A 13,325-nucleotide genomic window follows, 5' to 3' on the forward strand; every position below is an offset into this window, starting at 1 on the left:
AAAGTCACAATCTAGTTTTTTTGGCTAAGAAAAAAAATCACAATCTTATTATTCTCTTCAACTTTCATCTATTTCATCCTCGTTCCTTAGTTTTTTATAGGCCTACATTTTTTAAAATTAGATTATATTATGATACTATTCAATAATGTATTTTAATTAGTTCAAATTATGAAAATGATAGGTTATTAATCATCAAGTATCTAATTCTTATTTCAAATCTCAATCATTAAACAACATGGATTTCAATAATTTTGATTTTCAAATTAATAAGAACATAACTCAGTTAATATGAACTTTTGCTATTAACTTTGAAATATGAGCTTCAAACCCCTATTTCAAATATGGTATAAAATTGATTTCAAACTAAATAAACGACACATAAATAACATTCATATACTAATTGATATCAATTGATTCCTTAAACCATATCTAAATTATGGGCAAACTAGAGAGAGTACACTTTATGCTTCATTCAATACCAAGCTAGAGAAAGAATATTTAAATTAATATATATTTTATTGGACTTCGATTCTTGGACCCATTTTAGTTTCTCTTCCACCTCCGCTTTAACTTATTGTGGCTTTTTGTTGTTGTCAAAATAAATATAGTTCAACTGACAGATAAATGTGTTAGTGACCAAGAAATCTATGATTTGAATCTTCAACTTTTCTATTGTACTAAAAATTTCCATGTCACTCTGAATTGTAATAGTTGTTATTACATTTAGGAGTCATTTCTTTCCTAGGTAGTATAAAACTTCCATCAAATGCACGTTTGAATAATTACTCTGTTTATTTGTTAGAATAATGTAGAATATTGAGACATCTTAAGTTTCTCGAGTATCTTAGTTTCTATACAGAGGCATCAATATCTAACAATTTTGGATACCTTTTCAATCACGAGTTTTTATGATTTTTATATAAAGGGCATCCTCTAGACATTTTTTTTTCTCTTTATTTTTAAATTTTTAAAATTTATTTATTTCATATATTTTCTGTTTAAAATAAAGTTAATATACATATGCACTAAAATTTCATCCATTATCTTAATGGTCTTCTTTTCTCAAAAAAAAAAAAAATTAATAATAAAACTAAATTAATATTTCCTATTTTATATTTTATAAAAACCTCAAACGATTGCTATAACACACAACTTAAGGTATTCTCATACATGAATCCTCCAAAACAAATATTATTATTTGAATATTTCCAAACATTCTTAGACATTATTACTTTAAAAAAGGGTATATTTATTTTCGTATATCTATAAATTCAACCATATGAATATTCCAGTTATGTATCTAGATTTTTAAAAACCTAGTGGTCCCTTAAAAGTTTATATTAAAAAAATTATAAATGTTTAAAATTGAGATATGTTGTTAATTAACTCATAGAATATATGTTTCTATCAAATCATAGAGAATTTTTTAACTTGAATGTTGTGTTAATCAAAGTTTAGGACAAGTTTAAGGAATATATAAAAGAAATTACCTTTAGAGTTGTGTGGTTGTTTACAAGTCCTAAATTCTCTCTAATTAAACATACATTTTTTATTGCCTTAACAATAATGTATTTTGATTCAATCAATCTCAAATGTGACATAGAGTTTAGCTTTTATGGAAATTAACCTAATTACAAGGAATATCAACCTGATGCCTAAGTATAGGGTAAACTATCCCAACACTATACAAAAGGAATATTGTTTGCCAAGTATCTAGCCTTCTCCATGAGCAAGTCCAAATTTATCACATGTTCTCTTTCAATTTGGGTGTTCTATTTATTTCTCCTATTATCTTATTTAAATTTTTAAGTTTTATTACAAGCTTGATCTTCTAAATTTATTTATAACATGTCTCAATTTCAGAGAAAGTGTCAAATTAGATTCACTCAACAATTTTATTTTAAAAATCACAAACATAATTAAAAGTTTAAGATCCTATTAAATATAAACTAAATAGAGTTCAATACGAAATTTTAACTGATATTTTACTATTATGTAATTTCTAAGTTTGCAAGTGCATTCTTTATTAACTTTTAATTCATTCAAATCTGAACCAGAAATACACAAATCTCCAACTATGACAGACAAACCTACGAAAAAATGTAGGAGGTTAAAAATAGAACCCAAGACGTCTTTCCGAAAGATGTATTCTCTCCCTCAACATTGAAATAGAACTAGCGTAAGACTATGCAACGATAACGAAAATTAAAAGACGAATAATACTCGGGTGCATTTTGAGATGCACTTATTTTTATGCATCTCCTTTTATTACTTATATAAAAGAAGAAAAAAGAATAATTTGTCACATCACAAATTATGATTAAATAATATGATGGAATATACAAAAATAGATATTGCCTAGAATGTACCTATGTATTTTTCTAACTTTCATCTTAATTTTATTATAAGAAGAAAATTAATCATATATAAAGCATGAAAGTTAATATAATTACAAAATTTTCATAAAAAAGAGTAATTCTATAAAATATTTTTTTAAAAGAAAAAGAAAATCCGGGGAAAGAAACTTATACATGAAACCCGGTAAAATTCCTCCAAAAACCGTACACAGTCGACTCCATTTTCCTCGTGGATCGGATTTTTCCGATCAAATCATAGAAATCGGCCACCGATTTCCGATCAGAATCCGTCAATCTGACCGGTAGATTAAACAATCAAGTTGAGGTCTCAATACATCTTTCCAAGTTTGACGATCTTGATCAATTTCCCTCACTCTGTTTTTAATCTCAACAACCACCAATTCATCCGTCAGCCGGAAAACATCAATCACAGTAACGAATCCACCGTCACGTCCTTCAACTTTAGCTCCCCAACCGTTCTTCTCCACCGCCACATTCTCCAACTTTGCTACGTTCTCAACCGTCACAATAATCTTCTCAGGCGACTCCGCAGAGAGAAACCTCTCGACGCCGGAAGAAAATTCCGTCTCATTAATCAATCCAGTCAAATCGAAACCAGGTGAGAAAGAAATAAGATCAAAAGCATTCAAACATTTCGCATTATTCACATCACCGTAAAGCTCCGAAGAGAAATCTTCAATTTGTTGAAATTTCTCCTCCTGAAATCCTTTCACAAACCACGGATCTCGATGAATCTCATCAACAGTAATCCTCGTGTCAGGATTCGTATCAAGAAGCCTCGATAAAAACCGTCGCAGATCTGGAGACGTCCATTTAGGGCAATGGAAATCGCCTCTGTAAATCTTCCGATACATCGCCATTAAATTCGAATCGTTGAAAGGAAGATATCCAGTAGTAAGAACATAAAGGATTATACCACAAGACCAGACATCGATTTTAGCGCCATCGTAGCCTTTCTTAGCGAGAATCTCCGGTGCGACGTAAGCCGGAGTTCCACAAAGCGTATGAAGTAATCCATCAGGACGAATCTGATCTGTAAGAGCACTAAGTCCAAAATCCGAAACTCTGAGATCAAAATTATCATCAAGAAGGAGATTCTCCGGTTTCAAATCACGATGAAAAATTCCTTTAGAATGACAATAACCTACGGCGGTAATCAATTGCTGAAAGTACCGACGGCTGAGATTCTCACTGAATCTTCCTTTAGAAACTTTCGCGAAGAGTTCTCCTCCTTTAGCAAACTCCATAACGAAATAAATCTTCGTCTTCGTCGCAAGAACTTCAAAGAGACGAACGACGTTGGGATGACGGAGACGGCGCATGATAGCGATTTCTCTCTTAACGTGCGCCGTGAAACCGCCTTTCAGAACCTTGAGTTTGTTAACGGCTTTGATGGCAACGTTCTGTCCTGTAAGAACGTTTCTGCCATGATAGACCTTGGCGAAAGCTCCACATCCGAGAAGCTTTCCGAGTTCGTATTTTCCGAAGAGAATTCCCTCCGGCAAGGAGTCTCCGCGGGGGAGTCCCGGCGGAGGGTTGTCTTCGAACGCGGGCATGACAACGGAAAACGAAGGTATGTAATCTGGAATATATAGAATAGGATAGGAAGTTTAATTATAGGGATATGGGTAATTTTAAATTTATATGAACTCCTTGTCCGCCATGGAAATAGGCGAGAAGTTTTTAGGAGAGAGAGAAGGAAGATAGAGTGAAGAGGAAATTGGTACAGCAACTCCAGGTTGGGGAAGGAAGGTATTTGAAGGGTATTTGTGGGTTTTTGGTGGGATCCACCAATGACATATGAGATATGACCCTAAAAAAGGATTTGTGACAAACATTAATTATTGACATTACACTACCTATAAGCTATTTTAACCCACATTTATTGTAAATAGATTTAGATTTTGTGTTTCAAGTTTAGAAGCATAGTTTCTAAGGTTTTTAAAACCTAAGAAGGAAAGGAAAGTTGTTTTGCGTAGGAAAAAACTTATGCGCAGTAGTTGCAAAATAAATTGTTCTATCATAATTTGGTATATATATATATATATAAAATTTTACTTTTTTTTAATAATATTTTAATTCACTTTTGGTATATTGTCAAATTATGATGTATAGAGATGGATGCTTCTACGTATTTATATATATATATATATATATTGTATCCAAAGTTTATTATATGAGTGTTTGCTTTAGCAGTTTGAGACCTTTTGTCATCTTTGTATCAATTTAGATTTTAATAGTTGTATTAATTTAAACCCTCCATTATGTTTTATTTTGATATAGTTGTGAAAAACCATGGTTTAAACACCACCGAAGTTCGGGATTTTAATTGATACGATTATTAATTTATGGTTTAAATTGATATAACTATCAAAGTTCAAGATAAATTGATATTTTTCCTTTTTTTAATATTTGTTTGTGAATTCTCAGACATCTACTTAATAATCGGTTTTGTATATGAATTGAGCTTAATTAGTTACGTTTTTTCTAGCATAGGAGGTACGTGTATGGTGAGTGGTGCTTAGTGTTATAAAAGTAGATTGGAACTTCATGTGTGTACGACATGAAGTGTTGTTGATCATTATTTATGTGACGATTTTATTAAAAGCATGTTTTATAGTGATTTTAAAAATGACAAAAGTGATTTTAACGATTTCAGAATTACTCCCAAATATGTCCTGAGTCCCATTCAATAATATAATTTTTTAAGCAAAATCTAACCCAAATTTTAAATTTTAAACCTAAAAAATTATTTACAAAAATGGCACTTTAAAAAAATCTAAATTTAACATAAATTGTATTAATATTAATTTTAAAAAATAGGTGACACCAAAATCATAAATAAAAGTAGTATTTATAAATTTAATTTTTAAAAATATGATCATAAAAATGAGAATTTTTTAATACAATTGAATGGTCAGACCTCTTAATCATTAATATGTATTTATGTTAATTGAATTACATTCCAACAAAGTCCAGATTAAATTAAAACTAAGAATTAAAATTAAATATATTTAATATTTATAATATAAAAGCCTTTTTGGTGGGGTCCATGAGTGACATAAGCATAAAAAAATTGTGGCCAACCACGTGCTACGCCTGATTTTTGTGTAGGCATGGAATGGTACGTTTCTACGGTCACTTACTTTTCAATCAAAAGCCGAGTTTCCTAATTGCGCTCTCTACTCGTTCAAATAATTAACTTTTAGTTTTTCTAAAATTAATTCACCAAATTTAACTCAACCAACAAAATATATATATTAATTAGTTTAAACCTTAAACCTTAAGTTTCATAACTATTATAATTTTTTTCCTAAAAAAAGTGAAAATTTATAATTTGTTCAATTGAAATTCTAAATGGCTATAAAAGAATAAAATGTATCAAATTTTATGTATATAGACATTTTCAAATGTCATATTGATAAAACGAACAATTAAATTTGATTTATGATCAATTTTAAAAGATTAGAGTTCAAACCAATTTGTTCATATAAGTCTTAGGAGTTATATATAAATTAAAATACTTATCAAAGTTAATAATTCAAATTAACGTAATTATTAGTTGATAATTTTAACAGATATAATTATGAAATTTAGGATATAAATTAATATTTATCATTAAAAAAAATTATCTTATTAATGGAGAATATTTTATGTTTGTTCTTCTCCATTTGCTACCCCATCACTTAGGTTTCCCTTAAACTCCTCCTGATTTGAACATATTCAAATGATAAATTGAAAATATAATTTTTTTTTAATCTAAGTACATAGAATTTTATCTTTTCGTTTAACTTTTAAATCCATCTTCAATCTCTTTATTTTAAATTATGTGATAAGATATCTAAAATTTAAAATACAATTGCGATTTTTTTTTTTTTTTTTAAAGAATAAGGAGGCTCAATTTTCTTTGGGGATATATTCTCTACTCGATCTAAATCATCTATAATTTTTTTTTTCCTTTAAAAAAAATAGTTTTTGGTATTCACACATTAAAAAAAGTTACCTTATTTTTGTATAAAATTGAATATTTAATCAATCTCATTACAAGATAATAATAATAAAGCTGGGATCTTCCTAAAAAATCGTGAGGCTGCTATGATTCCTTGAAATCAATTATTATGATTGTAGATAGAGAAAGACATTACTGTAGATCTTGTAACTTATTTTTATTTATAGTTAAATTATAAGTTGAAATTTTCAAGGCCTTAATTTGTAATTTTGAAAGTTAAAGGATCACTTATTTTTTGAAATGTAAATAATTATAATATTTGGATGATATTTTAAATAACTATATTTCTTTTGTAAGAATATTTTTATAGGTATTTGTGAGTACTTAGGCAAGTGTTTTTTTTTTTTTTAATGTCTTAAATTTAGGTAATGATACAAAAATGTCATTGTAACTATTTATTAAATTATAATTAATTTAATACAATTTAAATTTATATAAAATATTTATCTTTAAGAATTTGAGTTTCTTTTAAAATTAATATAGTTTATATTGTTTTTATATGTTATTTGTTCCATCAAAATAATCTATATTAAGTTAATATTTTTTTATAAAATAAATATTAATTATAATTCGAATTTAATATCTTTCCATAAAAGAAAAAAATAAAAACAACTACCATATTACAAGAAGAGTGATATATATAATTGATAGTATTTATTTTCATCATAAAATGTAAATAAATAAAGGTGATATATATATATATATATATTTAGCATGGGAGTGTCGCAAAACTATGTTTCAAATTCAAAAGGGAATTTGATCTCATGAGATGCCTCTGAGAGTCTGAGACATTCTCAAGGGTGGATTTAATATGGGTCAGGGGCTTGAGCCTTACTCAATCTTATGTTCTTTATATATCTATATATAATTGACATAGTATTAAATCATTAGCTAGCAATAAAATTATCTTTCAACATTCTCTAACTTTAGGTTCAAGTCCCACTCACCTAAATTATAGAAAACTCTCTGTCAACAAAATTTCTGGATACACCAAATTATTGGAATTCCAAGAAACAAATACCCTAATTTAAATGTTCTTAGAAACTATTCAATCAAAAGATGTAAAAATTCAAAAAGTACTTATGATTATTCAAGAATATTTTTCAAATTTTTTTATATAAAATTAGGTTAACCACACCTTAAATATAGGTTTTACAAAAAAAGAAAAAAAAAAAACAGAGAAAATTAATAAGATTAAGTTACTAAATTAGAAAATAGAAGTGGTTGATATCCAATACCAATACCATCCCTTTTCCTTTTGGGTAGCTTTCAAACTTGTTTGAAATGTGAATTTGAAAGTTAAAATTTGAATATATATAATCAACAAACGAACAATACTCTTTTTCTTTATAACTTTATTTGTTATTAAATCACTGTTCTTTATGTAAAAAGATATATCGTATGGACATTGTAAAAGCAAAATATTTAGTACAATTATAGTGTATATATATATATATATATTTATATATTCCCTTTTGAATATTTTAAAGATTTTAATTTTTATTATAGGGACCAACAAAATTTTCTTAAACAGCAAAATTTCTGTTACGCGTTATCGACGGTGCTGGAATTATTTCAATTTTCAAACTTCCGCCTATATGAAATCAAAATTCATATATTCATTTCTCCACTTATATATATATATATATAAATATAAATATATAATTCAAATTCTACACTCGAATTTTGATTCTAACCATTTTTTTTTTACAATATGTAGAATAAGCGAAAATCAAACTTTTAATTTCGAGATTGATAATATAAGTACTATGTTAATTTAATTTTCATTTGGTTTTTAAGTTTTTGTATTTTACACATTCGCGCAAGTTCTCACAAATGCTCACTTTTAGTCATTGACATTAATTTTTCTGTTAATTAATTTAAAATAATTATTATAAGAAAGTTTTAAATTAATTAATAGACATTAACACAAATGACTAAAAGTTAGTATTAAGTGGAAAATTATGAATAAACTTGCAAATCTTGAAACAAAAGACCAAATGGAGATAGAATTTCAAACTAAGAGTTAAAATATAACATTTTGAAACTTAAGGACCAAATAAAAATTAACTCAAAACTCAAGAGTAAAACTATACTCAAAATTAAGGGTCCAAAAGAGTATTTCCCCCCCCTTAATTAAGTATGGTAATAAATAATTTAGCTATACATAGTTTACAAATAAAATATAACAAAAGAAACTATGAGAAGAATTATCCAAACCCCCGGTAATGAACTATGAGATTGTTATAATTATATCCTAAAACTTTTTTTCTTAGTATGGTAATAAATAATTTAGCTATACATAGTTTACAAATAAAATATAACAAAAGAAACTATGAGAAGAATTACCCAAACCCCCGGTAATGAACTATGAGATTGTTATAATTATATCCCTAAACTTTTTTCTTAGTATGGTATTAATTTAGTTATACATAATTTACAAAGAAAATATAACAAAAAAAAAAAAAACTATGAGAAGAATTACCCAAACCCCTAATGAACTATGAGATTGTTATAATTATTTTCCTAAACTTTTAATTACATAAATCACCCCTGAATCACGTAATTTATTACAATTTTACCCCTAAACTTTTAATTCGATCTTCTTATCTCATTTCATTCATTAATTGTTGTAATCAACCTCCTTTCTCAACTATAAGAATAACATGATTTATTTTGGGTGAGTTTGAATATGACAAAATAGGCCAAAAATCAGGAAACGACAAAAGGAAGATAAATTCAAGATATAGTGGATTTAATTCAAATAAGTCTAAGTTAGCTAAACAATTATCTTATCATATCTACTCCTAATTTATTATAATTAGGAAATATCCATAATCATAAGAGGAAACACGCAAACTGTATCTCATTCTCCTTATAAATACATCATCATAACTCTACATGAGAACTTGATCTGAGATTTGAATCTAAAAACTTCTTACTTCTTCTCTTTTCTATAATTTAGACACTTGATACTTAAAATAAGTCAACATATGTTATATACATGACAGTCATAAAATATCAAGTAAATTACAACTTAACGTTTTTAGTCAATAAAAAAATTTCTCTTATTCTTGACACTAGACTATTTAACCTTTTTAAAAAAATAACAAAAAAAAAATCAATCATTGAGTTTTTTTTCCCTTCTATATCTAAGTGTTACGAATTCACAAGTTTCATTATGGAGAAAAATGCATTTATTTTTTTTTTAAGAAAAAGGAAAATATTATATTTATAATTTATGTCATTGGATGAAATTGCACTTTTTATTTTTGTCTATTTGGAATTGACAGAAGTACTTTTGCTGTCCACACAGTGGGGAATAATCGCATGCTGGTGTACAGAAACCCCATATCCAAACACACACTTGGCCCCATTGGATTTTCCTTCATTATTTTATTTTATTTGAAATTATTTTCAATACATCTTAAATTTACTTCTTCGAAGTTAGTTTTTATTAAAATTGAATGAATAATAATAATAAAATTTTTGTGCAAAAAAAGAAATGTTTGAATATATTTTTCAAATTTTATAGTAGAAATGAGGATAGATAATAAAAGTTAGAAAAATCAACAATAAATTTGTATTATAGACTAAATTTAAGATTTTTAAAAGTACATAGACTTAAATTGCATATTTAAAAATATAGTGACTAACATTGGACAAATTTCAAAATAAAAAAGTTAAAATTATACCAAAGTAAGTCCAACGGAATGTAATTAACAAGGCCTTCTTTTTCAGAAGTGGGAGGTTTGATCTCACTTCTATAATTCTACTAAAAAGAAAAAATAAAAACTAAAATGGTATCTTAACTGAGCTATAATCATTGTGGGTTTAAAATTGGGTTCTTTTGGGCCATTAAATTATGACTAGGTACACTAATCCATGCCCTCTTTTTGTTGCATGATAAAAAAATAAATAAAAACAATTCAATATTCTTTTAAAACATAATTTACTACGTGACAAATTTTTATTTGATAATTAGTGGATTGTGCAAAATACTTGTAGCTTAGACAAGACTTTTTTTTCTTCTAATTTTTAAATGTCTAAATTTAATTTTTATATTTTGAATAAATTTTAAATTTAATTTTTTTTTAATCAAAATTGTTAAACGGTATTAACATTTTCATTTATAATATCTACTTTTAGGTATTTTACATTAAAATAATCTATTATTTAGCCATTGATACTAGAATTTTTAGAATTATAGTACTTCATTATTATTATTTCTTGAAAATATAATTAATACGCGTAGTTGGTTGTGATCACAGTCGAAAATTTCGATCGGAATTTCGAGATTTTGATGACATCGAAATTTCAGTATGAGAAAATTCCATTTCTCTCTTATTTCGATGAAATTTGGTTAAATCTCGAAAGTTCGAGAATATTTTGATAGTTTTTTTGGAATTGCGACATTAGCTTAATTCAAGCTTTTTTAGTTTTATGGTCTTGATAATACATAATTGTATAGTTTCAAATGTCAATATTATTTACAGCGGATGAATGAAGCTTTTTTAATGTGCTACTTTTTAAAATTTTCAACTTTCTCAATTTTTCAGATTTATTTTCAATCCACAATTTTCATTTATAAAGAAATTGAATTTGAAAAAAATAAAACAAAAACTATATTTATTTTTACCTCACTCAAACATTTTCCATTAAATTTTTACATCATTTCACCTCAAAATTGAAATAAAAATTTTCATTTTCACATCAATTCACCTCAAAATATTCTTAAATTTTATATATTTTGTACTAATTTTTCCATTTCTTTTAAAGAAATTTCATTTTCATCAACATTTACAATATATTTAAATATTGTCTTACTTTTATAAACTTTTGATTAAAATGATCAATTATAGTCTAATTAAGGTATAATCAAGGTTTCATTAACTAATTATAACAAATTTCATCAAGTTTTTCAAAACCTCAAATTTTTTTTAAGAGGAAAATAAATGTGATGAGTGAGGCTTGAACCTAAGTCTAAAGGGGGCTAGAAGATATTTCCATAAAATTAAGATCTCGATATTTCCATCGACATCGATATTTTAAACATTGGTTGTCATGAGAAAATTGGATATTAAATGATTTTTTGTAGTTTTTTTTATTATTAAATGAAAATTTATGGTTTTTTTTTAGATTAAAAGAAATAATTATTTAATTATTATTGTAGTTCAAGAGTAGGATAAGAATTTATAATCTATGGATAATGTTGCCACTTTAGCCTATAAAACATTTGACACTTAAGTATGGGTTGATTGGATGTGCTTTCTACCTTTCTTGATTGCTCTTCTCATTATATTGAATCTTTGATATGATTTCTTTTCTAGTCCTTTAAAAAATTAGAAAAAGTACATAATATTAGAAATATTATGACAATAGATGTCCATCTACTTATTAGATGCTCATGTTCATTGTTTATTGACTACGTGTTATGCATTCAGTGTTGTTCATGTATCTCAACATTACACATTATTAGGGTCCATGTAATCTATCTCCTACTTACCAAATTACCTATAAATAGTAGCATTTGGTGGATTTTGGAACACACGGATTGGGCAAAATCCAAAAAGATTGGAGAAAATTGAGAAATCCTTCATTTTTATTTTATTTTATTTTGTTATTTATTTATTTAATATATTTATATATTATCTTTAATTTATTTTAATATTTATTTATTTTATTATTATATTAGATTATATTTATTTTAATACTATATTTTATTGGTATCCGTGTTCCCATTGTACTCCTCAAATTCACAACACTTATCAGCATGATCTTCTATTGTTTTTCCTGCTAAAGGTAGATCCTAAAGGTATGTCCATTTTTATCTCTTCATTATAATTAGTAAAATTAAGGAAAATTCTTATAAATAGAAAAATCTAAAAAATATGTGCACTTTATAGCAAAAAGTTCTAAAAGTACGAGCACTTTTGAAACTTTTAGCTATAAAGTGTAAATATTTTTAAATATTTAAAAATACCCTATTAAATGTTGTTTTCATATTTGATATATATTAAATTTATAATATGAATATAATGTTTTGTAATAGTATTACTATGAAAATATTATAAGATTAAAATTTGTAGCATTTGATAATAATTATTTGTCATTAATGCTTTGTCAAAATATACCTTAATATGCCAACAAGAGTATAGCCCAAGTGACATGCTGTTCATACTATCAACCTTGTGGTTTGAGGTTCGATTCTCCAGCCCCACACTTTAATTACAATATTTTCAAAAAAAAAAAAAAAAAACACTTGAATGTCATAAAAATGTGATCATCGAAAAACAATTTTTCTTCCTAAAGCTTGTTGTAAATGGATACACTTGAGGCTCCAAAATTTTAAATCAATATGTTAGAGAAGACATTTTTGTGAATTTTAATAATAATCGTGGTCGTGGTCGAGGTTGTGACCATGGTAGAGGAAGAAATAATTATTATTTTCGTGGTGGTCGTTATAATTATTCATATTTTAAAAGAACCATACAAAATGATGATCACAAAGGAAGAACTCCACAAGATAATAATTAAAAGAGTGTTTAAAATAAGTGCTTCCGATGTGGAATGATTGAGCAATAGTCACATACCTTTTGTACGTCAAAACACTTAGTTGATCTCTATCAAGCATCCCTGAAGGAAAAAGAGAAAAATGTGGAAGCAAATTTTGCAGGATAATGACATATTTGACCCATCCCATATGAAAATTTTGGATGTGGCAGACTTTTTTGAATCTCATGAAAAAAGTATCGATAGAATTGATGAAACATCAAGTGTTTCTTTTGACTTTGAAAATATCTAGACTTAATGTTGTTTTTTTTATTCATCTCCAAGTTTCTATTTCCTTTTAGTAGATGTTAACATTTGTATATTCCAAATGTTTTTCTTATTGTAATTATTTTTTTAAATAAAGAAACTTGGATCATTTTCATATG

The 13,325-nt window shown here is 26.5% G+C and overlaps 1 protein-coding gene across 1 annotated transcript; it reads right to left on the reverse strand.

Moving 5' to 3' along the window:
* Positions 1-2,376: 2,376 nt before the first annotated feature.
* Positions 2,377-4,117, reverse strand: CIPK22 (CBL-interacting Serine/Threonine-kinase). Its single transcript, XM_039027926.2, has one exon. It carries the CDS (start codon positions 3,932-3,934, stop codon positions 2,648-2,650), a length of 1,287 nt encoding a protein of 428 aa, XP_038883854.1. The 5' UTR covers positions 3,935-4,117; the 3' UTR covers positions 2,377-2,647.
* Between the last annotated feature and the right edge of the window lie 9,208 nt (positions 4,118-13,325).

The sequence above is a fragment of the Benincasa hispida genome, chromosome 3 (assembly GCF_027475165.1).
Source record: "Benincasa hispida cultivar pf3 chromosome 3, pf3_genome.v1.1, whole genome shotgun sequence".
NCBI lineage: Eukaryota > Viridiplantae > Streptophyta > Magnoliopsida > Cucurbitales > Cucurbitaceae > Benincasa > Benincasa hispida.

What these genes read in the sequence shown, in the direction of transcription:
- CIPK22 (XM_039027926.2), bottom strand. Translation starts at nt 3,934, where the DNA reads ATGCCCGCGTTCGAAGACAACCCTCCGCCGGGACTCCCCCGCGGAGAC.